Genomic DNA, 24,649 nt, shown 5'->3' on the forward strand with positions numbered 1-24,649 from the left:
TAATAGCGCAGAGCTGTGTGAGTGTTGCAGGACAGAAAATGGGCCAGAGTCCTGTCTAATGTGGGTCACAGTGGTTTATTAAAAGCATGTCCATTTATTCAAGCCTTTCATAGGAAAATGGTTGATTGTGCCTTTGAAGTGCATCAGGCGTTATACCAGATTTTTTTCCCCATCTTCAAACAGTGTCATATTTTGTTTTTTGGTTACACCTCTAAAAGCATTTTGTATAAAATCAGATTTGGGGTATGATGAAAACACTTCTGTGTGCTGCTTTCCAAAGACACCTGTAGGATTTCAGTCTTTACACACACACACACACACACACACACACACACACACACACACACACACACACACACACACACACACACACACACACACACACACACACACGTTAAATAACACTCTTTTGTCAGTTGAATAAACCCCAAATTTTAGAGGCTTCTTTTGTGTCTTTCTGTATCTGGATCAGCTGCTGGCATCAGGTGGGACCCTTGGGTCAAACCTTGACTTCTGATTGGCTAAATAAGTAGATCAGCTTATTCAGAAGACAACTAATAGAGGACATCTTTGCCTCGGGAGTCCCCTGGCACAGAGAGCCTGAGACAATTGAGCTGGAATTGGATTGGACTGAATAAGAATATGACAGAGAGATGGGAGAGTGAATGTTCTGGATAAATGATGGATTGATCTGTATTTGGCATATCAGTGAAATATTGAAAAGCACTGTTAACATTTGCTGGAGTTTTTTACTGTATCATCTTTGATGTTGCAGTCAAACTGCAAAAGTACAGATGATCAACAGACTGTAGCAAAACTTAAACTGAAAGCATCTGATCTTAACCCACTTGGTGGGTAGTGTTTAGTGTACAGGTGTCAGCTCTACCAGGTACATCGTCTACTTATATTTGAATGGCCTCAGCTCACTAAAGGCGACAAGGGAGGGAGAGGAAGAGAGGAGCGAGGTAGAAACTAGGGCACTGTTATCTGGCCCCTTTTTACCAACCACCAGGCAGAAAGCAGAGAATGAGAAAGAATGAGCCTTGGAGAGAAGGAGAGAGGAGAGGACACCAGCAGTGAAGTGAAGCTTTAGTCAGGACGTGGGAACCTCCAGAGTCAACATCTGACACCAAGGACCTGAAGAAAAACAGCACAAACCTTGACTGACTCGCACACTCGCAGGGACGTGCAAACCTGCTTCATTGGCTCGGAAAAGATCACAAACATGTTCGAGGAGCAGGCGACCAAGGTCAAAATCACATCCGTGGTGATCGTCGTCGGCATGTCAGCAATGCTGGCGGCGGTGGTGACTGACCACTGGGCTGTGCTTAGCCCCCGGGTGGAGAAGCTCAACGCCACCTGCGAGGCGGCCCACTTTGGCCTCTGGAGGCTCTGCAAGAAGAGCATCTTCATCGTGGAAGAGGACCCTCAGGGCAAAGGCTGCGGGCCAATCAGCTTACCTGGAGGTAAGTTGAGGTCAAGGTGATCTTCATGTCTTATTTATCTTTAAATTAATCTGATTTGTGGATTTGTTGTGTGGTAGCTGATGGAAAGCTTTCCTGGCTTGAGTTTCCAGGAGTTATAGTGAGAAGATGAAAACTTTGTGACATGTGGATTGGAATTGGTGAATAATAATTAGAGCTTTATAAATCCATGTAATTGAATAGACAAAATACCAAGAAAAAAATTCATTCCTCCTAAAACTATTTTTAGGAGGAACTAGAAACAAACCTTTTCCCATTATCTAAACGTGTGAGGCTCAAGTGTCAGTGTGAGTGTGCAGCAGTGCTGGTCAGCTTTTTTTTTTTCCATCTGTGCAGCTGTCCCTTTCTCTATTTTCTCCTTTCACACGCATACAATACCACATGCCAGCACATATGTTGGCACGTGCTGGCATGTGTGCATGCATTCACACAAACACACACACACACACACACACACACGGACATGTGCTTGGACTGAATGTTTAACAGCTCTATGACCAGCTTCCCAGCTTCCCAGCGAACCATTATTATCTTCCTCAGAGGAAGTCACTGAACAGACTGCCAATTAAGCACATTCTAACAGCTGAAGTCAAGTTCACAACGGAAGTGTGAATGTAGTTTTTATTTTTTATTTTTTGCCGTACTTCACAGTTAACACGACTTTGTTGAATTTGTTCCGTTCGGGCTCTTCAACCTTCAGAGTACAAAGAGAAATAAAACTCAGTTTACCTCACAGCCTTTTCCTCTAATTTCCCTGCTTTTTCTCAGAAAACAGCAGAGTCTTACATCATTTGTCAAAATACCGTCTGACTCTTTCTATATTAAAATGAAAGCTCGGATGCTTTTTAACTGATACCTCTTTTGCCTTGTCTGACTCAGTGTCAAAACAGATTTGCAACTGGCTTTGATCAAAATAGAGATATAACTGTCGAGAGAGCAATTTTTAAGGATTTTTTTCTGATGCCGCTGATAAACAGCATTTTGAAGGATGCTTAAATTCACTCAGCTGTGGAAAGAACTCCATTAATTGCAAGCTATTAAAAAAAAGAAAGCAAAAGTACAAGAGAGCCAAACATGGTGCAAAATCTGTCAAAAAGTCAGGTAATTTTCAAAGTCATTTTAGAAGTCCTTTTGGATACTTGCGTAACATTTCATACTGTAACTCTGAAAATAAGTCAAAAACACAAGTGTAGCTTTTATTTAAGACTCCTTTTCCACCAAAAAAAAAGTCTTTAATTAGAAACTCTCTCTGAACAGAGCCAGCCCTGGGGGTAAAGAGTGTCTCTCCCTGGCCTCTGGCTGTGTGTGCGTGCTTTGCAGCTTAACTGAAAGATTTCGCTCTGACTCTGTCATTGACTTTGTCTCCGGCTTCAGCACCTAAGGATCAGCGCAGGCCTTAATGAAGTGTGGCTTCCCGCTCCAGCTCATGAGTTAGAGTACACCTGGGAGACTCAGGAGGAATGAAGAAGACTTGGGGGGGAAGAAAACAGACGATTGCTTGGGCGTGTAAAGGCAGGAATGCCCATGTGGAGAGCGCGAGACTGGGTGCTCTTTTAGAGAGTCTGAAGATGGAGGAGAGAGATGGGACTTTCTGTCAGGAAAGATGATGCTGCACCTTATTTTACTGCATGCATCTCATGCGAATTGAGGTGGAGGCAAAAGGCAGGTGGAAAAGAAGTGTGACAGCTACCTGTCATAAAAATCTGAACACCTTGCAAAAATAGTCACAGATACATTTTTGTTTATTAAGACCTTTGCTGGGGATTTGTTTTCCTTGTGGACAAGTCAGTCACCTGTGGAATGCATGAAGGGCAGCATGTAGTATGACAAATGATCCAGTCACAACCATCACAGAAGCACTAAAAGTGTCGGAATATTTGTGCGAAATCTCAAGTGCTTCTCTGGCGCCACACCAAGAGTTCAGCTTAGCCTTAAGTTTGTTTCCATTTCTCCGGGTCTGCAGCGAGAAACAAAAAAAATATACCAGCTGTTTTGTCAGACACCCCTTGGCTACATTCCCACAACCACCATGATGCTTTCACATCTGGGTAATTAGAGAAAATGAGTCATTCTCTTATATCAGCTGAAAAGATCTAGAGATTTTGGTGTGTGGTTGCTCTAGCATTTTACTCCCACGCCAGGCTGAATAGTTTTGGTTACACAAGCCCATCTCTTCTCATTTGTGAACCTGCTGCTCTCTGTAGGCATGGCGGTGCTTCTCTGGTTCTAGTTTCCTTTTATGCACTGTAATCCAAAGACGACGCAGGGCAAGACGCTGATTGGTCAGCCTATTTTGTGCTTTGTGTCACTCAACATCCTTACCAGGCTGACTGACCCACTCCAGTGCCCAGGAAAAGGTGTCAAAATGCATCCTCTGAGATGCTTTTTTCCACTTCCATCCACCAGGTCAGTCTGCCAGGTCTGCGCAGTTTGACATGAGGCGAGAGAGGACTGCGGAAGAAAAGGCCGTTCCCTGCCTTAAGAGGTCTTGGTTCTTGATGGAGTGCTACAAGGCTGAGCGGCGAGGGTTTAGGTAGAGCGCACATTGTATGTGCCTGAAATACTCGAGTGTCTTTTTTTTACATAAGGGGGCTTTTGTTTGAATTTAAAAAGCCAGGCAACAAAACCGTGCAACTAGGTCTGCCTTGAAAAGTAAATTTGACTTTTCTAATTGATTGCAGACAACAGCTAAAATCCAATTAGTGTGGCTGGCCATGCAGTTCTAATTAATTACTTTGATAGTTTAGGATTTATGAATCCAGGCGACAAATATGACACCAAAATATGTGGAGTATGTACAAGCATGCCAGATTCTGAAGGCAAGCAAAAACAAGCAGAGGGGCTGACTGGCTAACACCTGTGTTACCTTATCTGCTTCTAAATTTAATGTGTCAAGCATAAAAAGAAGGAAACTCATGAGTGCACTATAACAGATTACATCCTTGATGAAGAGTATACCCAAGCAAGCAGCAGTTATTGGACTTAATAACACAGATTTGCATTTTCCCCAAACAGAGGGGGAGTCAGTCGTCATGAGGAGCGTACACAAACCCCTTTTTTCATATAGACACAATTACACAGCTTCTGCGAAAGGGGTTGTGTAACAGCGGCAGCAAAGCAGTGAACCCAAATGACTTTTGAAATTAGCTTCCCACAAATGACGCACGACAGCTTGAGTGCTGTAAAAACCAAACAAACCCTTTATAGATTGCATCATGCAGCTCGGCTGGGAAATCAAGAGCGCAAATGGTGCTTTTGTGCGCACGTATGTGTTCCTTCACATATGTGCTCAGAGAAGCGAGGGAGAAGAGTTCATTATCAATGATGTTTTACTGCTTCCAAGAGGTCAACCATCATGGTGGTTCTTTTGGAGCTCCAAAAAACACCTTCAAGTATAAAAGCTTGCCTCTGACACAGTGCCTTTCAAATGCCCTCGATTCATAGACACAGTAGCACCAACATCACCTTGAGCCACCCTTTTCTCTTTCTTTCCAACCACGCTCTGAGCGCAGAGCCCAAAACTGCGGAGGTGTGTCGCTGGAATTTGGTATTCAGAAAACAACTCACAGCTTCAAAATTTCAGATAAATCATTCCACGATATGTAAATTAGAAATATATAAAAATAAATTACAGAGCTCAGGGCTGGTGTCGCTTGCAGGATGAGCAGAGGACTAAGAAACGTTACTGTTTTAAATTTCATAATAAAGGTCAGGACACACACAGGAGACATCAGGGTAGTGAGGACTCTCCTGTGCTGTTTTGTCCCAGATACCGGTGCTCAGGCGGAATAGCCATTCAAATACCACCATGATACATCCCATTCACATTGACCCAGAACTACCCGGTCGCTCTGTTTAGCTAGAAAACCAGAACAGTTTCCTAATTACCTAATATTATGTTTTCTTTGACAATCCTGCAGCAAATTCTGTACAATCTTCTAGATTTTTATGTTTAAAAACAGAAGTAATTCTGTTTAACCGTAGTGCAAAAACCACAGGAATGCTTAACTGGAGGAAGACTGAAAGGAAGAGCTATGGTGGAAGAGAGAAACGAGCATAGTGACAGGTAGAGCGAGGAGGATGAAGAGTAAGGAATGGGTAAATTGGAAGCTGAACATCAAAGATAGAAGGTGGCAGCAGCAGAGTTTAATGGAAAGAGGTGAAACTAAAATGACAGGCGATAGCTCGTCCTAATCACTCTCCCCTGGAACTAAATCTCCACATTACCCTGACTGCAAGGTCGATGATACGCACCCAGATGTTCTCTTCTTCTGTGAATGCTCACTGTTTAGATTAACCATCGTGCCTGATTTGGGTTTTTTTTTTTAACTATTTGTGGGCAGCGTGCTTTTGCTAAAATTCAAAATGTTAATGGTTGTGCTGGATTGCAATCATACTAACAACAGGGTAACCGTAACTTGGCAACAGAAGTTACAATTTTTTGGCACGCACAAAGCAGCAGTGCAGTTAAATTGTTTTGATGAATCACGTATGCATATCTCCACGATGCCGGCGGCTTTTGACACCTCAGATAGAAAACGCGTTGAGCTGCCCGCCCTGTCTTCTGTCTGTTTTAAGCAATGAGGAAAAGAGAGATTTATTCTCTGGACTTTTCATCTTCTAACACTTTGAGTTTTTCTAGTTATTTGGTGTGATCTTTTTTTTTCTTCCAATGAATCAGCAAATCGCATAATGTAACAAAAATGATTATGTGGAGACTGGCATGCTACTTTTGCAACAACAACAAAAATCTGAGGCTCTGATTTAACTTTGAAGCTACAAACAAGTTCTGTTAAAGCTTTTACAATATAAAAAAATGCAGTTGAAAGATCATAATGTGAAATATCTGTTAGGTACTAGGTATTCAAGTCATAATGATGACTTAGTTTGTTAACCATCAACCTGTATTTTTACAGATTTATTGCACATACATCTGTGTATTATTTTTAAAATACATAAATCCCACTTATAGTTGTGTGCTACAGTGTGTGTCATAAACTTTCACTCCCCAAGGGTTACTGGACTTAGATTTTAATTGAAAGTGTCGTAACATTGTGCGTAGCTACAGCTCCATGCTGCAACATTAACAATGAGGCTCTATTATTTCCATGCTTTCCACAGAGGTCATCAGCTTGTTAGAATGGAGACTGAGCACTGTTAAATCCTGCCCACACTGGAGGGGAAAACAATACATTGCTCTTTAATGACTTTGTATTGTCACCATTTGTGTTCCATCTAGATTGTTAAGCTATTTCTCCAAGCTGTCTTGCTCATGTAAAAGCAGCATCGTGACTATATACTTTACAGTCTATAGGGTTTGCAGAATCTGGCCCAAAGCAGAGAAAGTATCCAGTGTCTATTATGTTGAAATTGAGTGGCTGTGTCATTATGACCATTTCACAATAAACAAAATATCAGTTTAATGCATAAGATGAATGTAGACAGCTAGGTGTGATCAAGCATCCACTGAATTTTGCTTTTGAACCAGGTTCAACCTGACTCACTGTGTTTGTATGATGAGATGTTTTAAATCTCTAATCAACACTTAATTATTGGAAGTATCTGTCTGAATTCAAGTCTGTAACAGCCTGAAAACACAACACAGGCTATAAAAATGTCTGCGAATGTCTGGTGCTTAGGGGGCAGCAGTTGGACAATATTCAACTGTTTTGTTTTTTTGACGAGCAGCTAGTGACAGCTAATAGAAGAAAACAGACTGAAATCAAAGACTTACTTAAAAGTGCAGCAAATTTCTGGAGATAAATCACTGTTACCCACATAAACCTCAAACACAGACGGGGAAGCTTCAGAGGATTAGCAACAATAATTTTTTTATTACTTTCAACATTGAAACTCTCAATCAGGATAAAACAATTAAAGAGCAGTTTTGTCTTTTGGAGCTTCTTTGTGTAATTCTAAGGGTCTTTTATTTGTCTTATCTTTGTGTGGAAGGCAGATAACGGTCTTCAGAGAGACAGGAGAAAATCTCACAGCCACACACAAACACATATTAAGTCAGATTAGATTAGCCTCAGAGGTAAAGACGCTTAATGAGAGATGACCGATAAAAATAATTCATTGTGTATTATATAATATATTGTTTTAATAATATCTGTATAATGTCTGTGCTGCACTTTGACCTCGGCCCCACCTCCAGCCTCACACACACACAGCCATGCACACGCTCACACGTACGAGCACAGTCCCCTTGACATGCTTTTACATGTGCAAATAGCATTCAGGCTAGCCAAGACCTGCAGCAGCCTGTTGCTAGGTTACCTCTTTAGTGATTCTTTCTCATCCCGAGTAACAAACAGCGCCACTGTTGCCTGGTACACACACGTAGTACATGCACACACACACGCAGACATATAGGCAGACACCAGCACACAAACATTGTCCATCTCTGTGTAGACAGAGAAAGCACCTGTCTGCTTTATGGGTTTAATCTCAGCGAGAAGGGAACGAAGGGACACTCGCTTGGCCTTTAAGGTCCACTCCACCTCTCGCTCTCAGCCAAGCTGCCTTCAGAGGCAACAAATAGATAAATGTGTGGGAAATGACTGCACCCAGGAATCATTTTTCTACAGCTATGAGGTTGTTTTGAAGATTGTGGTCAAAGGAGGAGAGTTTGGGCAAGCAAAGTGCAGAGATGCATCATTCCCTTGTAGAAATCGGTGTGAACTCATTTCAGAGGAATACAGCCAACAGGGGAGACAGTGAAGGATTTAAGTATAAACTTTATTCTAAGATGATGGCAAGCCACAGAACACTGCTATGACTTGGAGGGGGTGTTGAGCATACTGGGATCATAAAGCCAAAGAGGAACTTCAGCCATTGTCATTGTTGATTTTTTTTTAAGTGTTGTGAGTATTAAGGACGCCGCAAAGAATATTTGACGGCGACCTTTTTGTAGTGGTCACCATCAAACGATATGAATGGCCGTTTCTTATTTATACATCTAAGTTTCTGTTTGTTCATTTTCGAATTGTTTTGATATGTCCTTAATCGACCACTTAGCATTAATTTGCAGAACACTAGCATTTTACAGTCTAAATTAGCTTACCTGTAAAAGAAAGAAGCAAACTTGGGACTACTTTCTTTTTATTTAATTTACATAAATTCACCAGCCACCTTATAAGGTATGCCTAGCTGGTACTAGGTTGGACCTCATTTTGACTTCATTGCTGCCTTAATTCTTCATGCCATAGATTCAATAAGGTCCTGGAAACATTCCTCAGAGATTTTGTCCATATTGACATTATTGCATTACACAGTTGTTGCAGATTTGTCTGCAGCACATCTATGATCCAAATCTCCTGTTCTACCACATCCCAAAGATACACAATTGGACTGAAATCTGGTGACTGTGGAGTCATTGTCATGTTCAGGAAATCAGTTTGAAATGATCTTTTGTGCCATGATTCAATATCCTCCTGGAAGCAGCCATTAAAAGGTGAGTACACTGTGGTCATAAATGGGTGGACACCCATATGGAAAAGAAAAAGAAAAAACTTATAAAAGACTACTTCATATAGTGATTCATATAAGGCTTATATGATTTACTCATGAAAGTGGCCACTTTCTCATTACTTTCATATATTGTTTTAGTAAGTATCCAAAACATACAAGTTTCATTTATATAATTTTTCAAGGGATCTTATATCTGTTTTCACTCTTGTATTCTGGCACTGGATATATTCTCTTTTATGGACATTCAGAAATGGTTGTGTGAGAAAATGCCAGTAGACCAGCCCATCTGTTCCTTCGATTTCCTTTTTTTTTCCTTTCCGGTTTGAGCTTTAGTATGTTTTCTTGACAATATGTACATGCCTAAAAGCCTAACAGCATTTTATTTGCAATATATATCAGATTCTCCACTCACCCTGTGGGCGATCTTAATCCTTCAATGCGGGTCCTTTACCAGAGGCATGAGAGTTTAAGGGTCCTGCACAGCATCTTTGCTGTTCCTAGGACTGTGCTCTACTGGACAGAGATCTCAGATGTCGTTTGTGGGATCTGATGGAACCACTCACCCTTGGCACTTGGTACTTCTCAGACTTTACATCTTCCTTTTTTCTGATGTTGCTATGACTCGTTATAGCTACATCTGTCACTATGATCTTCTTCCTCTGCTTGTCGACTACTACTATGCCCACTTGGTTAGCCATCATCAGCTTGATCATCTGTATCTGTCATGGTCCCTGTGCCTCCCCGGCCAGCCCAGTGTGGCCACAAGTGTTGTTTTTCTCTCGCTCTCTCTCTCCTACCTGTCTGCCTGGGCGGAGCTCTGATTGGGCTCCTGCCCTTGGCCACGCACCTGCAGCTGATCTCAAGCGTTTGCAGTTCTCTGGCTCTTCTTAAGGCTGGGGCTCTGAGCTATTCATCGCTGGAATATTGAGTAACTCTCGTTAGTATTGCCTGGCTTCTTGCAATTCTACTGTTCCCGTGTTTGCCTTCGACTTACCCTCGTCTGTGTAAATAGGTTTACCTGGATCAGCCCTTCTGTGACCCCTGGACCCCGTGAGTGAGAGTGAGCTGCTTGTGTGGAGACTGTTTGGACGAGGAGCAGAGCGAGTGCGAAGAAGTGTGTCTCCCCAGCCTGTTGATCCCCGGGACCCTGGTGTTTTCCCCCACCCCTTCACGTGTATATAGCGCACCAGTGTGATTAATAAAGTGTCGTTGAACCGTGCTACCTCCGTCTGCGCCTGAGTCCGTTCCACTCCTGTGACAGTATCTGGATCCATCTGCATCTAGAAGTCCCACAGGATATTCATTCTCAACCTCCCTCGTGGGCTGCCACTTTACATAAAGCCACACACAGAGTTTAGATGTTTAGATGTTCATTGTCACAACAGTATTACAAAAAAAAACATTTGTTCATGCAAACAAGATTTCCAGATGATAAAACTAACAAGACTGTTTTTGCAGTACTGTGTGCTCACAATAGTCTTATGCACCATTTAATGTAGTGTATCAGTCATAACTGTAAAATGTCAGTCAGTAATGTTACCTTGCTACCAGATCTACGTAGGTGGAAGCTGTTCAGCTTTGTCAGTGTGATCAATCGGCGGCTCTGGTGTGGACTGGAGTCGTTAGAGCATCCCACAGACTGTACTGTGGAAATTGCCATCCTTCACAGTAAAGGGACATAAAGATTTAAGTCCAGAATACTGCTCGTTAGAAGTAATAAATCAAGAACATTGTATATGAACACAATACACAGATTTATATTAACAATAATTAACTTCCAAAAAAGTTACAAGTTACAGCATAGTATGATTATCAGGTGTTTCATGCGTGTGAAATTAGTTCTAGATACACAAGGCATGAGTTTCATAAAGTCTATTGATAGAATAATAGCTGATAAATAAGGTAGTTTAAAGCACAGCATGGACAAAAACTAGGTTTAGGTAGTAGAAATGCAACAAACCACAATCCCTGTTTAGTTTGTCATAGCTTTGTATATGTATGTGTGTGTGCACGTGTGTGCATGCGTGTGTGGGGACCAAAATCTGACATTTACTACTTTCTGCACCGTGGGGACCAAAATCCAGGTCCCCACGGGGTTGAAAGCAATTTTCACGCTCAAAATGTGGTTTTAGTGTCAGGGTTACAATTAGGTTATGGTTAGGTTTAGGGTAAGGGTCAGGGTTAAGCATTCATTTTGGTTGGTTAGGGTTAGGGGCTAGGGAAAGCATTATGTCAATGGGATGTCCCCACGAGGATAGCAAACCAGACGTGTGTGTGTGTGTGTAATTAATTCATATGGTGTTCTAACAGACTACAAGGATTCAGTCTGCACTACTGTCTCACTCTCCTGTTTCATCTCCCTCTTTCTTTGTCTCTCACCTCTTTTCCCCATCCTTTCTTACTCTGCAGCAAAAAACTGCTCCTACTTCAAACACTTTACATCGGGGGAGGAAGCTGAAGTTTTTGAAGTCAAGACCCAGAAAGGTGGGTGTTTCCTCAAAGCCACACAGGCTACATGTGTTACAACAGCATCCAAAATGTATAACAGGCAGAAAGCTATAGTTTGCCTTTTGATTTTCCATATAATAAGATAAAGCTTTAACATAAATACAGTGCACACCATTTCTCTCAGAAATCAGATGAGAAATGAATCTTCTACAGCCTCAGATTTGATCTTTTTATCCCTTTTGTGTTTTCAAAGTAAATGTGATTCAGTGAAAAAGCTACTCTCTTCTTATGATGACAAGCTGATGCTTTTAACTTCAGGTAGAGAGAAAGACACACTGCACACAGACATAAAGATATACGTTTAAAGAACACTGCTTTAGATAAATGTTATAGGTACACTCCACAGGTACAGTATATGTATATATGCACTACACAGTATACACTATATATTCTTAATTTTTTTAATTCAGGTGCTTTAGGTCCCATCTCCATAGGTGTATGAAATCAAGCATCTAGCCATGAAATCAGCCTTTACAAACATCTACTAAAAAATGGGTCACTCTAAAAAGCACATTGAATTTCTCTCTTCCCAGATTTTCCATCACCAACTGAGTGCTGTGTTATATGGAAGTGTTTAGCCACAAATAGGCAAACCAGGGTTGCTATGGTGTGTATAAGTCACCGTTACTCTGCTGACTCAAAGACTGCAGAGTCACAAACCTCCTGCAGCCTTAACACTGGCAAAACTGTCTGCCAGGAGCTTCATAGCAGGGGTTTGAATGGCTGAGCAGCTCCTGTAGGTGTAATTTGTAGCTTGCCAAGTACTTTTGTCCATATAGTGTAAAGACAGGACAGGGCATTAACAGTACCCTGTAAACACTAATGAAATTTGTTAATATCAAGAATATAAAAAAAAAAAAAAAAAAAAAAGATGAATGGGAAATGGGAAAAACAAGAATTCATAGTTTTATCTTGTAGTAGAATAATACAAGATAAATATACTTTCATATGATAATAATATGTGCAGAAATACATGAAAAAATATATGTAAAATATTTATGGCTATAGTTACTACTTTATGTGTGGATTTTTATTGTGTATTGAGCCGTGTTTGCCTTGTACAGACTCATCCTTTATTATGTTGCTAATATGACTCCATGTAAAGGCATTTATAATATGTTTCATACAAGTATGGCTGGAAACATCATTTACAACACTGAGACCAAAAAACCTCCAAATGCAATAAACAATATATATGATTTTTTTTTTAAGTCTAAAAATAAATTATAACAGAAAACTTTACGTAGAATAAAATACAAGAAATAACATCAAATTTAGACTGTCTGAAAACACCTGCTCAGCAGTGAGGCACAAACACGTAACTGTGTCTGAAATGTACAAACACTGGGATGCATTCACATACCTTCATACACACAGACAGACAAAAGTCCTGAAAAACAACCTGCACTGGAAAGACGGAGTGTAAAGTTGTTTTACGCTCGGTGTTATTCCCCAGCCGGGGTGCTGAAATGGAATAGGACGCTCCAAGGATCATTTGAGTCACAGCTGGAGTGTTACAGAGAAGAAAAGAATAGATTATCTTTATCTGGAAAACAGACAAAAAGGAAGAGGGCGGGAAGAGAGCGACAAGTTCTAATCATCTTGTTATAAGCCTTCAGCATCTTATCTGTCATGCAAGCGGCATTATTGCCAGTTTGGATAAATGGCTGTTGTTTTAAAAGTGGGGCTAATTTAAAGGCTAATTATCTGTGACATAACTCGGCTGAGCGCAGTACTGAAACAATTATTATGTAAACGATACTGTAATCCTTCCCTTCTGCTCCTACCCACTGTCTCGGTTTTTAATCACCTCCACTTTCTCTTCTTTTTCTTCCCCTGCTCTCAAAGACGACCATGTTTACTGTATTTTTCCCTCTCTTCGTTTCCCCTTTTCGTTCATCTACTTCTTACTAATTTCTACTAATTTTTTTCTTCTCTTTCTGCAGAGTACAATATCTCAGCAGCAGCCATTGCCATCTTCAGTCTGTTCTTCATGATCCTGGGCACCCTGTGTGTAATCTTCTCCTTTGGGAAAGGGCGGGACTATCTGCTCCGGCCTGCTGGGATGTTTTTTGCCTTTGCAGGTCAGCTATTACAGATGATTTTGCCTTGTAATTACAGCTCAATATGAGCTGTGTCATTGTCATCGTGTTGCACACCCTCTTCACTGGTGATAAATGTTACTTATGCAGAGTTAATAAAATTGTTTCATGTTTGTGAGAGACAGAGAGAGAGAGGTGTCAAATGCCGATAGAGTTGATGTTTCTCTGAGGTGACAATTTCAAATATCTAAGTGTTAAATTACCTATGATTGGTGTGGGCGCCGATCTGTTCCAAACTTAAAATAAAACTGACAATCTTCTAGTATAAACGAGAAACTGTGACAGCGTTTGACTGAACCGTCTCGACAACACAAATGGCATGAATGCAAATGAAGCATCTGCTTTTTCTGAAGCCGATTATAACCAGTTCTCGCTTTCTGGCACGCAGGCCTTTGCATCATCATCTCTGTCGAAGTAATGCGCCAGTCTGTGAAGCGCATGATCGCCAGTGATGAGACCATCTGGATTGAATACTACTACTCCTGGTCATTTACCTGCGCCTGTGCCTCCTTTACGCTGCTCATCCTCAGTGGAGTCGCCCTGCTCCTCATCTCCATGCCTCACATGCCACGTAATCCCTGGGAGACATGCATGGACGCTGAGCCTGACACCTTAGATTAGCCACAGGTGATGTAACAGCTATATCTTTAAAAAAAAGAAAAAACACACACACTCGCTCACACACAAACAACTGTAACTATAACCAACTTTGCTCTGAAAGGAGATGTTTTCTCTTTCTGTTATTCAATCAATATCAATTTTCCAAAGCATTAAAAAAATTTCTGCATCATTTCTCATGATCACATCCATTGGTTTCATTCAGTGTTTACCAAAATATTAACACAAAATATCAACACATTGTAGAACAATTGGGACCAAGAACTGTTTAAAAGTAGGTAAGTTATATCTGAGATGTGAGACTGATTTGCCAAGACTCATCTTTATTCTGTATTTCTAAAAGCTCCTATTACTTTTTTCTTAAAATTCATATTTTCAAGTAACTATGACTTATGTTACGGTACCAGATCAGCCATGAAAGAAGTAAATATCGTTGTGACAATAAATAAATCAATGATTGGCAAAAGCTGGGTGACATCTGAAGAGTGGATTCCTTCAAACAGTCCCAGGCTTCTTTTTTTTTCGTCATTTTTGTCTGTATGTCAACCAGTAAATCATTCCTGAAATGTTACTGCATTAAAGGAAATTAAGTCTGAAGTTTTTCTGCTTAGCATATATTTGGCTAGTGCCGACATGTCAGCATATTTCACACAAACTACAGGCAGCCAAGGCAGTGTCTTACTGACCAAAGCAATTGTAAGGAGGATTTTGGTGTGACACTGTATAGTTCTGTGTGACCAATTTACCCTAGTGACAGCCAGAAACCTCGAGCAACAATTCACCAATCAGTCAGGCACCAGTGGTTGCTAGGCCATCACCAGCTGGTCTCAAGGCCTGTGTGACTGGGTCTTCAGGGGTCACTGTCAAGAGCCTATATAATGCCAGGTTTTAATGAGGTGTAAATATAATAGATCAGCAGTTTGATTTTTTAATACTGGATACTGGATCGCTATAACTGAGGAATGAATCAGTCTAAAGTATTATGGTATGCTTTGTACAAATGTGGAAGAAGTAACACATAAAAAACAAACATCTGGGATGCTCTTTATGTCCTGTGTAGACAGATTCTTTTTCATTTGTACATCACATTTAGTTGTTTGTGACACATTAGCCTGTAAAGAAGTCCAAACTGCTGGGCAGTTACATATACATTCATAATGTATCTGGTCATCGGTGATTTATCTGACACCAGTACTGTCCAACTGCAGTAAATCTAGTCCTTATTAAAGTAAGATCATTTTCAAATGCATTATTATACTGAAATTTGACAAATAAATCAGAAAAAGAAAGACTGACTTTTTTTGTCTTTTAAGAAAGACTGAACTAAATCTGTAACCCACCACAACAGATAGGAAGAGTGAGCTTACACGCTTTAATGAGTTGTAATGGTCGGCAGCCTTTTTTATTCCTCCAACTTTCTACAATCGATCTATGCCATTGATCATTGTGAGAGAGACACCGCATCCCAGATACTCCCTCGTTGACATAAGTCACTGATTTTTGAGTCACTGTTCAAGATCCCTGGTGATTTAGGCCTAGCAGCTCTGATCCATACTGTTGTCAATAATATCTGCTGAACCTCTGGCCTGTGCTTTGTATGTTAGAAATGTTCTGTTGTTAGTCGAGACCCAGAAAAAAGTAGTTAAAACACTGCAAACATCAATTTTAAGAACATCACTGATTATTTATATATAACAGCAATATCTTACTCGATATATAAAGAATTTGGGTGGTGGTCCCAATACTTAGTTTCAGGTATGTAAGCTAAAAAGTTATCCTAGAATAAAATGCTGGACTGATCTTCTAAACTTGAAAACTAGTGACACACTATAAGAACAATGTGGTTTCTTTTCTTCAGTTGTCTGCATGAGTGATGGGCAAGGTGTCTGTGCAGTCACATTATGGGAACCAGCAGAACACAGCAAGATCAAAACCATACAGTGTTCAATGAATGCTGTATAATGTATTGAATGAACTGGGGGATCAGGTCTGCAACCAATCGCACTCAGTTACTTTGGTGCATCAAGACGGTGATAAAATGGCAATAAGATGGAGTCAATCTGTTATCAGTTTGCAGCTGAATAGGTTCAAGTTGGCAGTTACATCTGTTTATGATAATATGGCAATCACAAATGTGTTACCGTATGCTGCAAACCTGTTGTTTATGCACACAGAAATTCATATTAACTACTTGCATTCAGAATTCATCCAGAACCTTGTAGATATGAAAGAGACATTCACAAATAGTGACATATAGTGACATAGTTGCTGCTGGACAGCAATCTACCAGCAGCATGACATACGCCCTCGGCAACGTCACGTTTATATAAGAATATAACCAGAATAAAACCAGTTGGCAACCAGCTGAGTCGTGTCCCCTGTTGACTGAAATGTTTTGGCAATCTGTCTGTGTTTATGAATTAGAAGGGAATTATTTGCACTCAGTCCAAGTTAGACCGCAGTTACTTGGAGACCAGTTTCCTCCCACCAGGTAGCCTGTGCAATCATCCTGAAAGTGGTCACGGAATGTGGTCACCAAGAGGTTTAGGGTGTTGCATGTTCAACCTCTGAGCAACCAGCAGGTCATCACAGCTACTTGCAATATTGGTCTCCAAATAAACCCTCCAAAAAAGATAAAAATCTGTGTCAATCACCAGGCAACCGCTGATTTTAACCAGTCATTTACGAGTATACTACAGGTTGCCATACTATTTTTACTCTAGTGTGACTAAGCCATAACAGCAGCTCCAGCCTATCAATCCACTGCTTATTTATTAACTATTTAGGGGATTTTCACTTACAACTTATCAGTTGTGAACATTTAAAAATCTACATTAATTTAATAATAATAATTATAATTTATCAATAGTCCTAGTGCTACCTAACAACAGCTGGTTGAATTAACAAGTGACAAAAACTTTCCAAACTGAAGAGCCAAAGCTTTTGTCTACCTTTAAACGGGATTGGCCATCGTTCCAGTTTTGCTCCAGATAGTAATGTTTTTCTAAAAGAAAAAAGAAAAAAAGAGGAAGACCATTAAGATTTTTTTTTTTTTTTTTTTCATTCCAATGCAGTATTCACATTTTTGTTGGGATTATTTTCCATTATGGGGTCACAAATATTTAGTATAAGTCATGTTTTTAAAGTATTGTCATTGAATGTAAAATAGTAATTCGAATGATGAAGAATTTTATATCTTAGCTGTCTAAAGAAAACCGTGATCGGAAAGATGTGGCTTTTTATTCAGTTTCACAGATGAAATGAATCAGAGATGATCTCTGCAACAACAAAAACTCCAATGTCTGATTTTACCTGACGGCAGTCGTTTTGTAACAAAATGTTAACCAAAAAAAAACAAAACAGTCTACATCTTATATGTTATTCCTCAGTGAGTCACTCAGCCACGGAGTTATTCAGCTGGTGCAGGTACAGCAAAATTAAAGATCCCTGAATGATGATGCTTCACTCAAGAACACAAGAAGACATTATTACTTTTATCTCTGAGGTCTTTCTGAGAAAGAACAATCCCATTTTCCTTACACCAGTACGATATCCACGTTTGTATTTTAGGAATATTAAATAAAACTTGCATGTATCTTCATTTTGTTAATTACTAATGAGGATGTGAAATGATCCTGTGAGTGAATCTGGACATCACATTTTTAAAATAATTAACAGCCAAAGAATGACTCAAGACATGTATAATAATAATAATAATAATAATAATAATAATAATAATAATAATAATAATAATAATAATAATAATAATAATAATAAATATGTATAATAAAGCATTTATACCAGTTCTGTGAAAAAAGACTGACTCAGTGTTAATACAGTAATTATATAAACAAGGTGATTTTTACTTTTGATTTGTAAAATTGCTCTTATATGTCAGTGATTAGCTTTTTTAAAAGAATAAGATCATGTTCATCAAAAAGTTGAGTAAAGCTTTTTAATTCTTTGTTTTTGTGAAAGTGAATGTTGAATTTTTACATTTTTGGGGGGCATATTCTTCCACATTGACCTTCAAATGTCTACTAATTTATTACTCATGCTTAATCATGTTAGTGCCTCTGTACTTACATTACTGTTGAAATCATATTAACACTAATAAAACAGGGCCTTTCCCTCCTATTATGTTTTGATATGTTTAGCTTTAGAGTGACAAAGTGGATTGTTTATTTATTTCAAAATAAAAGTGGTGTTTTAAGTCCTTTCTTGACCAAACATTTTATTGTATTTCCTGTTTTTTTTTCACTTTGCCTTTACAGTTACAGTGTCTTCAGCACCACAGAGTCTTTACCTTACAGTATAAAGCAACATTTGTTACCCTGGTACAATCATAATAACACTGAATTAATAGTGAACCACATTCAGGGAAGCTTTCAACCAGAAAATGTGCTTGAATTGAGAGACAAACCTACTGGAAATTCTTCAGACACCTAACATTCAGCAAGTTAAGGTTTTTCAGGGGTGGATGTAATAGATGGATGAAAATCTTTAAATCATTCATGATATACTTACCTTACAAGAATGAGAGCAGCATTGGTAGAGCATATACTAAGAGCACCCATGTGCTTTCTACATTTGTTTGATTTTAGATTTTCCCTCATAGTTAATTAAGCAACTGCAATGACGCCTTTAGGAGTAAATTCCACTTTATCATTGCATTCCACTTATAGTTAGACTTTCAGTTGTCTTTGGTTACAAAAAAAAGTTAATACAATGTTTGTTGAACTGCTTTTATATTGTAGAGAAGCACAACTGTCCAGTGAGAACTGAGAACTGAATGCAGATTTAAGCCTTAAGTTTAAATGTTGCATTCACATGTTCACATGTTAGATGAGATTTCTGCAGTATGTGAAACATTCAAATTCTATTCAATGCATAATCATTGCATTAATAAAAAATATGTAATGTCTGAGCAAGGAATTTCAGATATGAGTACCTTATTTACAATAACTACTCCATGCATGCTAGAGAAAATTTGGACTGATTTAGCTCCCCAGTCACTTCATTAGTTACACCTGTCCAACTGCATGTTAAGGCAAATATTCAATCAGCCAATCACATGGCAGCAAGTCAATGCATTTAGACATCTGAGCATCAGAGTAGGAAAGACAGTGATTTAAGAGACTTTGAACATGGCATGGTTGTTGATGCCAGAGAGGCTGGTGTGAGCATTTCAGACATGCTGATCTACTGGGATTTTCCCACACAGCCATCTGTGGGGTTCAAAGAGAATGGTTTGAAAAAGAGAAAAATATGCAGCCTTGTTGCTGCCAGAGATCAGAGGAGTATGTGGTCAGACTGCTTCAAGCTGAGAGGAAGGCAACAGTTATTATAATAACCGAGGAATGAAGATGAGTATCTTGTCTCCCTTTTAGCTGCTGTACCTATGCCACTCCTGTCTGCTAAGAACAGAAAACAAAGGCAATAATTGCAACATTCTCACAAAATTGAACAAATTAGCAACAGTTGCTTCATCCGATGAGTCATCTTTTCTTCTGTGAGATTTGAATTGTACAGAATTTGATGTCTTTTGATGTCTTAAGGATCTGTTATACCTGCTGTTGTCACTATCACAAACTGTGGTGACCGCCAGAAGCAATGTAACATCAGCTGTGAGCCATGCTTTGGTGTTGTTTCAGCTGGTCTTACATCTCTCAATATTTGTAATGTCACCCAGGCAGACTGACCAGTGCAGGTGTGCTAAAGTGCATCAGTGCATAGATTTATATTATATTTAAATATTATACAGATGGAGATGTTGAAAAAGGAGAAAACGTTGAAAAAAAATGCAGCATTCCACTTGAAGTAGGAATTCAGAAATTCCAAGTTCTGAAGAAGAATTTTCAAGTATGTCCTCACTTCAAACTCAGAAAGTCCAGGAAGCCCCACAAACCCTGATTTCATCCTGATTTCAAGATGGTAGCAGGTACACATAAACATTGGTAAAAGTAAAAAGCTGTGCTGCCACTCTTGTGATTTGTGACTCCTTAAATAATCCATACACAGATCAAGTGTCCATCCATCTATCAGTGAATGTGCTGAAGTTTTAAAGCACAGAGAAAGAAGCAGAAGCAAAAGAAGCATCTTTTTTGTATTGCTAGTGATGCATGAGTGGTGCTAGCTTACCAAAAGAAATCCTGTTTTTCTTTGCTGTTGTGGCCTTTCTACTGGAACACACCCCTCTCAGAAGTGATGTAACTCCAAGTTCTGACATCTGACTCCCAAGGCAAATACAATATAGCAAAACTGAAACTAGATTGCTCCTTGTTGCAGCTTCCTATACTCCTATTCCAGCGCTGATACAGATTTTTTGTCTGACTAGTGACACCTAATGCTCAGGAGAATACTGCAGTGAGTCTGTCACAGTCTCAGCACCATCCAGAGTTGGTCTGCAATACAAACCACGAGGGCCCCTGAGCATTGCTTAAATGCCACATCCTGAGCATGGCTGTTAAACATGTCCATCCCTTTATAACCACAGTCTACCCATCTTCTGACTGACGCTTGAAACATGATTATGTCACTAGGCTCAAATCATGTCAAACTGGCTTCTTGAACATGACAATGAGTTCACTGTGCTCAAATAGCATCTGCAGTCACCAAATCTCAGTCCTGTGAAGCACCTTTCAAATCTCTAAGGAATGTTTTCAGCGTCTTGTTGATTCTTCACAATTCTGAAAGCAAATGATGATGATGGTCCACTCCAGTACTAGCAAGTTGTGAGATATGAAGTGACCAATAAGTGTTAAATGTCAGTGGTTAAAAAAAAGTCTTACTAGAAACCCTCAAAAGGTGCAACCAAACAGAGATGTGGTCAAAGAAGTGCCATAGTTTATCTCACCTTTGTCTCACTTAGTTGACAAAAACAAGCTGACGTCTACAGCAGTCATCCGGTCCTCTGAGTCACCGCCATGAATGTAGAGCTGTCATTCCCTTTCCCGACCTCTGACTGAGTGCTGTCAAAGCTGTTACTATTCTCTACACACCACCATTACAGTACCAGTCTTTCCCATTCAGCCCAATTCCTCAGAGAGTACGAGCAGGCAAAAAGGCTAAAATCACAGGGTAAGATTTCTTACAAGATGGGTGAATACAGAAGAGAAAAAAATGATGAAATGAAGAAAAAGGATTGAGGACAGCACAGAGAAATACATAACAACCTGAAAAGCACAGATGGACACAAGTTTGCCATGGAGACTGACTGGCAAAAGAAAACACGAGCGCCTAAAGACTGCCAGCAGCAAACGCTGCAAAGTAGACAGAAACAAGAGTAAGACCGCCACACAATACTGAATTACAAACATCTCTCATGAAATTAACAAACAAAGGTAATAGGCTATCAGGTCCAAATACTGCACATAAAGCTCATATGATTTGATGATCCTAACAGTAATATGTCACAGTCAAGGCTGCACACATAGATTGAAGAGCTGAGAGCGATCAGTTCACTTTCTCCCAGTAGTTTTTATACTTTTAATTCTTTTAAACATAAATTTTAAGGTTCTTAGAGAGTTATCTCCAGAATGTATGGTTGACCTGCTGATCTATGAATCTACTCGCAACTCAGTATGTCTAGGTCAGTCTGCAAAACTAAAGATGTCAGTCTTTTAACTGTACTCACTTTAACTTTCTACTAGTGGTTGGACCCTCTTGTACTGTCAATGCTGCCTTAATTCTTTGTGGCACAGATGTAAAAATGTGCCAGAAACATTCCTCAGAGATTCTGGTCCATATTGACATGACTGCATCACACAGTTGCTGCACATTCATGATGTCAAGCTCCCGTTTCTCCACATCCCAAAGGTGATTTATTAGATTGAGATCTGGTGACTGTGTCAGCTGTTTGAGTACAGTCATCAGAAGATGGGTACACTGGTCTTAAAGGGATTGTCATGGTCAGCAACAATGTTCAGGTCGGCTGTGGCATTAAAACAAAGGGTACAAAATGTGCCAAGAAAGATGCCACACACCATTACACCACCACCATCAGTTGAACCTTTGATCCACAGCAGGATGGATCCATGCTTTAGTGTTTATGATTAAAAAAAACCATTTGAATGTCGCAACAGAAACCGAGACTCATCAGACAAGACAACGTTTCCAACCTTCTATTGGCCAGTTTTGGCAACACTGGTGGTCATCTTCGAGGTTCGATGTGTTGTGTGCTCAGAGGTGCTCTTCTGAGAATTTCGGTTGTACCAAGTGGTCATTTGAGTTACCATTTCCCCTTCCTCTCAGCTAGAAGCATGAGACCATTTTCCTCTAAACGTTAGCATTAAGTAAGCATTTTTACCCAGAGAACTGCCACCGACTGGATATTTTCTTTTTTTCAGACCACAGTCACCTCTATAAACTCTAGAGATGACTGTGCTTGAAAATCCGAGACCCACAGACCCAGACCAACCTGTCTGGCACCTACAACCATGCCAACTTCAAAGTCATTTAAAGTTCATTTTGATGCTCAGTTTGAAGATCAGCAGGTCATCTTGACCATGTCTACATGCCTAAATGCACTAAGCTGCTGCCATGTGATTGACCGATTAGATATGTGGTTTAGCAAGCAATTGAATAGGTGTACCTAACAAATGCCTAACAGTATATAAAGTGCTTTATAACTAATTTTGATTACATTAGACAGTAATCTAATATGTTTATTCTCCCAACTATAGCGGAGCTGCAAACTCAGTAACATCATCATTCTTCTTTATCCCAGAAAATCATCAGAGCTGAAATGTGTCATGCACAGTGTTTGTATGTGTGGGCGTGACAAGCTGTCCCTATTAATGCATGTGTGTCCCTGTCTTAACAGACCCTTGGGCACTGTGGCAATTACTTGCAATATATGACACAAGTAGACACTTGATGACTCGCTAACGGTGGGGATTGGAATGGACAGTTCATGTCCATAAAGCAGGTCATCTTGAAAGGTGGCTGTAGCTCAGGTGGCAGAGCAGGTCAGCCACTAACCAGAAGTTCGATCTGGTTCGATCGAATCGCTGGGATCGGTGGTTCGATCCCAGGCTGCTCCAGTCTGCATGCCAAATATCCTTGGGCAAGATACTAACCCCGCGTTGCTCTCCGATGCAACCATCGGAGTGTGAATGTGTATGAATGGTAGACTACTTAGCACTTAGGTCAGAAAAAAGTGCTTGTGTGAATGGGTGTGATTGGGTGAATGAATTAGTTGTATAAAGCGCTTTGAGTGCTCAGACAGAGTAGAAAAGCGCTATATAAGAACAAGTCCATTTACCATTTACCATAAAGGCGTCCATACAGCATCACAGCTACATAAGGATGATGGCAAAGAAAGTCACGTTTAAAGGGAGAAGTACAACAAATAATATCTAGAAGTGGCTGATTAGATAATCAAATGCTATTGATAGAGGAAAAACAATCTGCCTTAAGGCAGATATATTGAAACTGAACCCCACATACAGATTTTATGTCTGTTAATTAGTCCTAAAAAAATCTTATACGTACTGCACTGAAACAACAAGTTCCAAGTTTCAACACCCAAACTGTTTCAGGGATCCAGTATTCTGCCCGTTGGCATTTTTCAGATGTCAGACACACTCTCCTAGTGCTTGGCTGAATGCACACTTCAGTCCAAAGATAAGGGAGAGCAGTGTTTACCAGGATAGTTCACTTATTCTACTGAACTACAGGCTCTTCACCTCAGAGACAGTGACACCAACACTCGAGTTGGCCTGAAGTACATCTTTTACCACAGTTTGCTCTGCTTCTCCACTCTGCTGTATTTTTTTCCTTCCAGTTTTTGTCTCGTTGTTTCTGATGCATGGTCGTTTTCTATACGTCTTCATCACTGTGTCATTCTTTTGTGTGTCTTTCCCTTCTGCCCACACCTTCCATATCTTCTGTATCTTATCTTTTTCTTATCTTCAGCCAGATTTTTTTTATCTTTCCTTTCTTTTCCCATTTCTCATCTTTGCTTTATGATCTTTTTCTCTATTTCCTTCATCTGTATGTTTCCCTCTATTGCCTGAGAGCAGATTACGCTCCCTTTTCTCCTCTGTTTTTCTTTCATTAATCACCCTGTTTCTTTGTTTTGCCTCCTCTGAGTCGGCTTCAATCTTCTCTTCTTCTCTCCTCCCCTCATATTCCTCCCGTTTCCTTTCTCCTTGGTGCTTTCCTCTACAGGCAGTGACAGTGAGGCATTGGTTCGTCTCCTCCTTCTTTTTATCTGCTTTTTCTCTCTTTCTCCCCCCCCCCCCCCCCCACCACCTCACCCTTCACCCTCCTTCCATATCTTTCTGCTCCAGTGCGCTCTCAAGCAGGCACTCTGCTGTCTAATGACTTGGATCGGTAGTGACTGTTGAGAGGAGATAGACCTGTAATAAGGCAATCCAACCCCGCGCAAGAGTGCAAAGCACTACCGGTGCTTCATCTGTTTGTACTTTACACTGCTCTCCAGCCTCGAGGCAGCATGGA

At 40.1% G+C, this 24,649-nt stretch overlaps 1 protein-coding gene and 1 long non-coding RNA gene across 2 annotated transcripts; one reads left to right on the forward strand and one right to left on the reverse strand.

The window, feature by feature from the left end:
• Positions 1–615: 615 nt before the first annotated feature.
• Positions 616–18,402, forward strand: LOC146520179 (voltage-dependent calcium channel gamma-1 subunit-like). Its single transcript, XM_085157120.1, has 4 exons — positions 616–1,466; positions 11,367–11,441; positions 13,412–13,549; positions 13,956–18,402. Exons 1-4 carry the CDS (start codon positions 1,226–1,228, stop codon positions 14,186–14,188), a joined length of 687 nt encoding a protein of 228 aa, XP_085013246.1. The 5' UTR covers positions 616–1,225; the 3' UTR covers positions 14,189–18,402.
• LOC146520180 (uncharacterized) lies at positions 2,144–11,374 on the reverse strand. The gene is made up of 2 exons (XR_014873731.1): positions 10,498–11,374; positions 2,144–10,286 (listed from the first exon to the last, which is right to left on the reverse strand). It is a non-coding gene; the product is annotated as an uncharacterized LOC146520180 (long non-coding RNA).
• Positions 18,403–24,649: the final 6,247 nt, after the last annotated feature.

The sequence above is a fragment of the Neolamprologus multifasciatus genome, chromosome 4, assembly GCF_963576455.1.
Source record: "Neolamprologus multifasciatus chromosome 4, fNeoMul1.2, whole genome shotgun sequence".
Classification (NCBI taxonomy): Eukaryota; Metazoa; Chordata; class Actinopteri; order Cichliformes; family Cichlidae; genus Neolamprologus; species Neolamprologus multifasciatus.

Excerpts from the sequence above, each read along its gene's own strand:
- LOC146520179 (XM_085157120.1), top strand. The coding sequence starts at position 1,226 with ATGTTCGAGGAGCAGGCGACCAAGGTCAAAATCACATCCGTGGTGATC. Across the intron at positions 11,442-13,411 it reads TGAAGTCAAGACCCAGAAAG|AGTACAATATCTCAGCAGCA; the intron begins GTGGGTGTTTCC and ends CTCTTTCTGCAG. Across the intron at positions 13,550-13,955 it reads GATGTTTTTTGCCTTTGCAG|GCCTTTGCATCATCATCTCT; the intron begins GTCAGCTATTAC and ends TCTGGCACGCAG.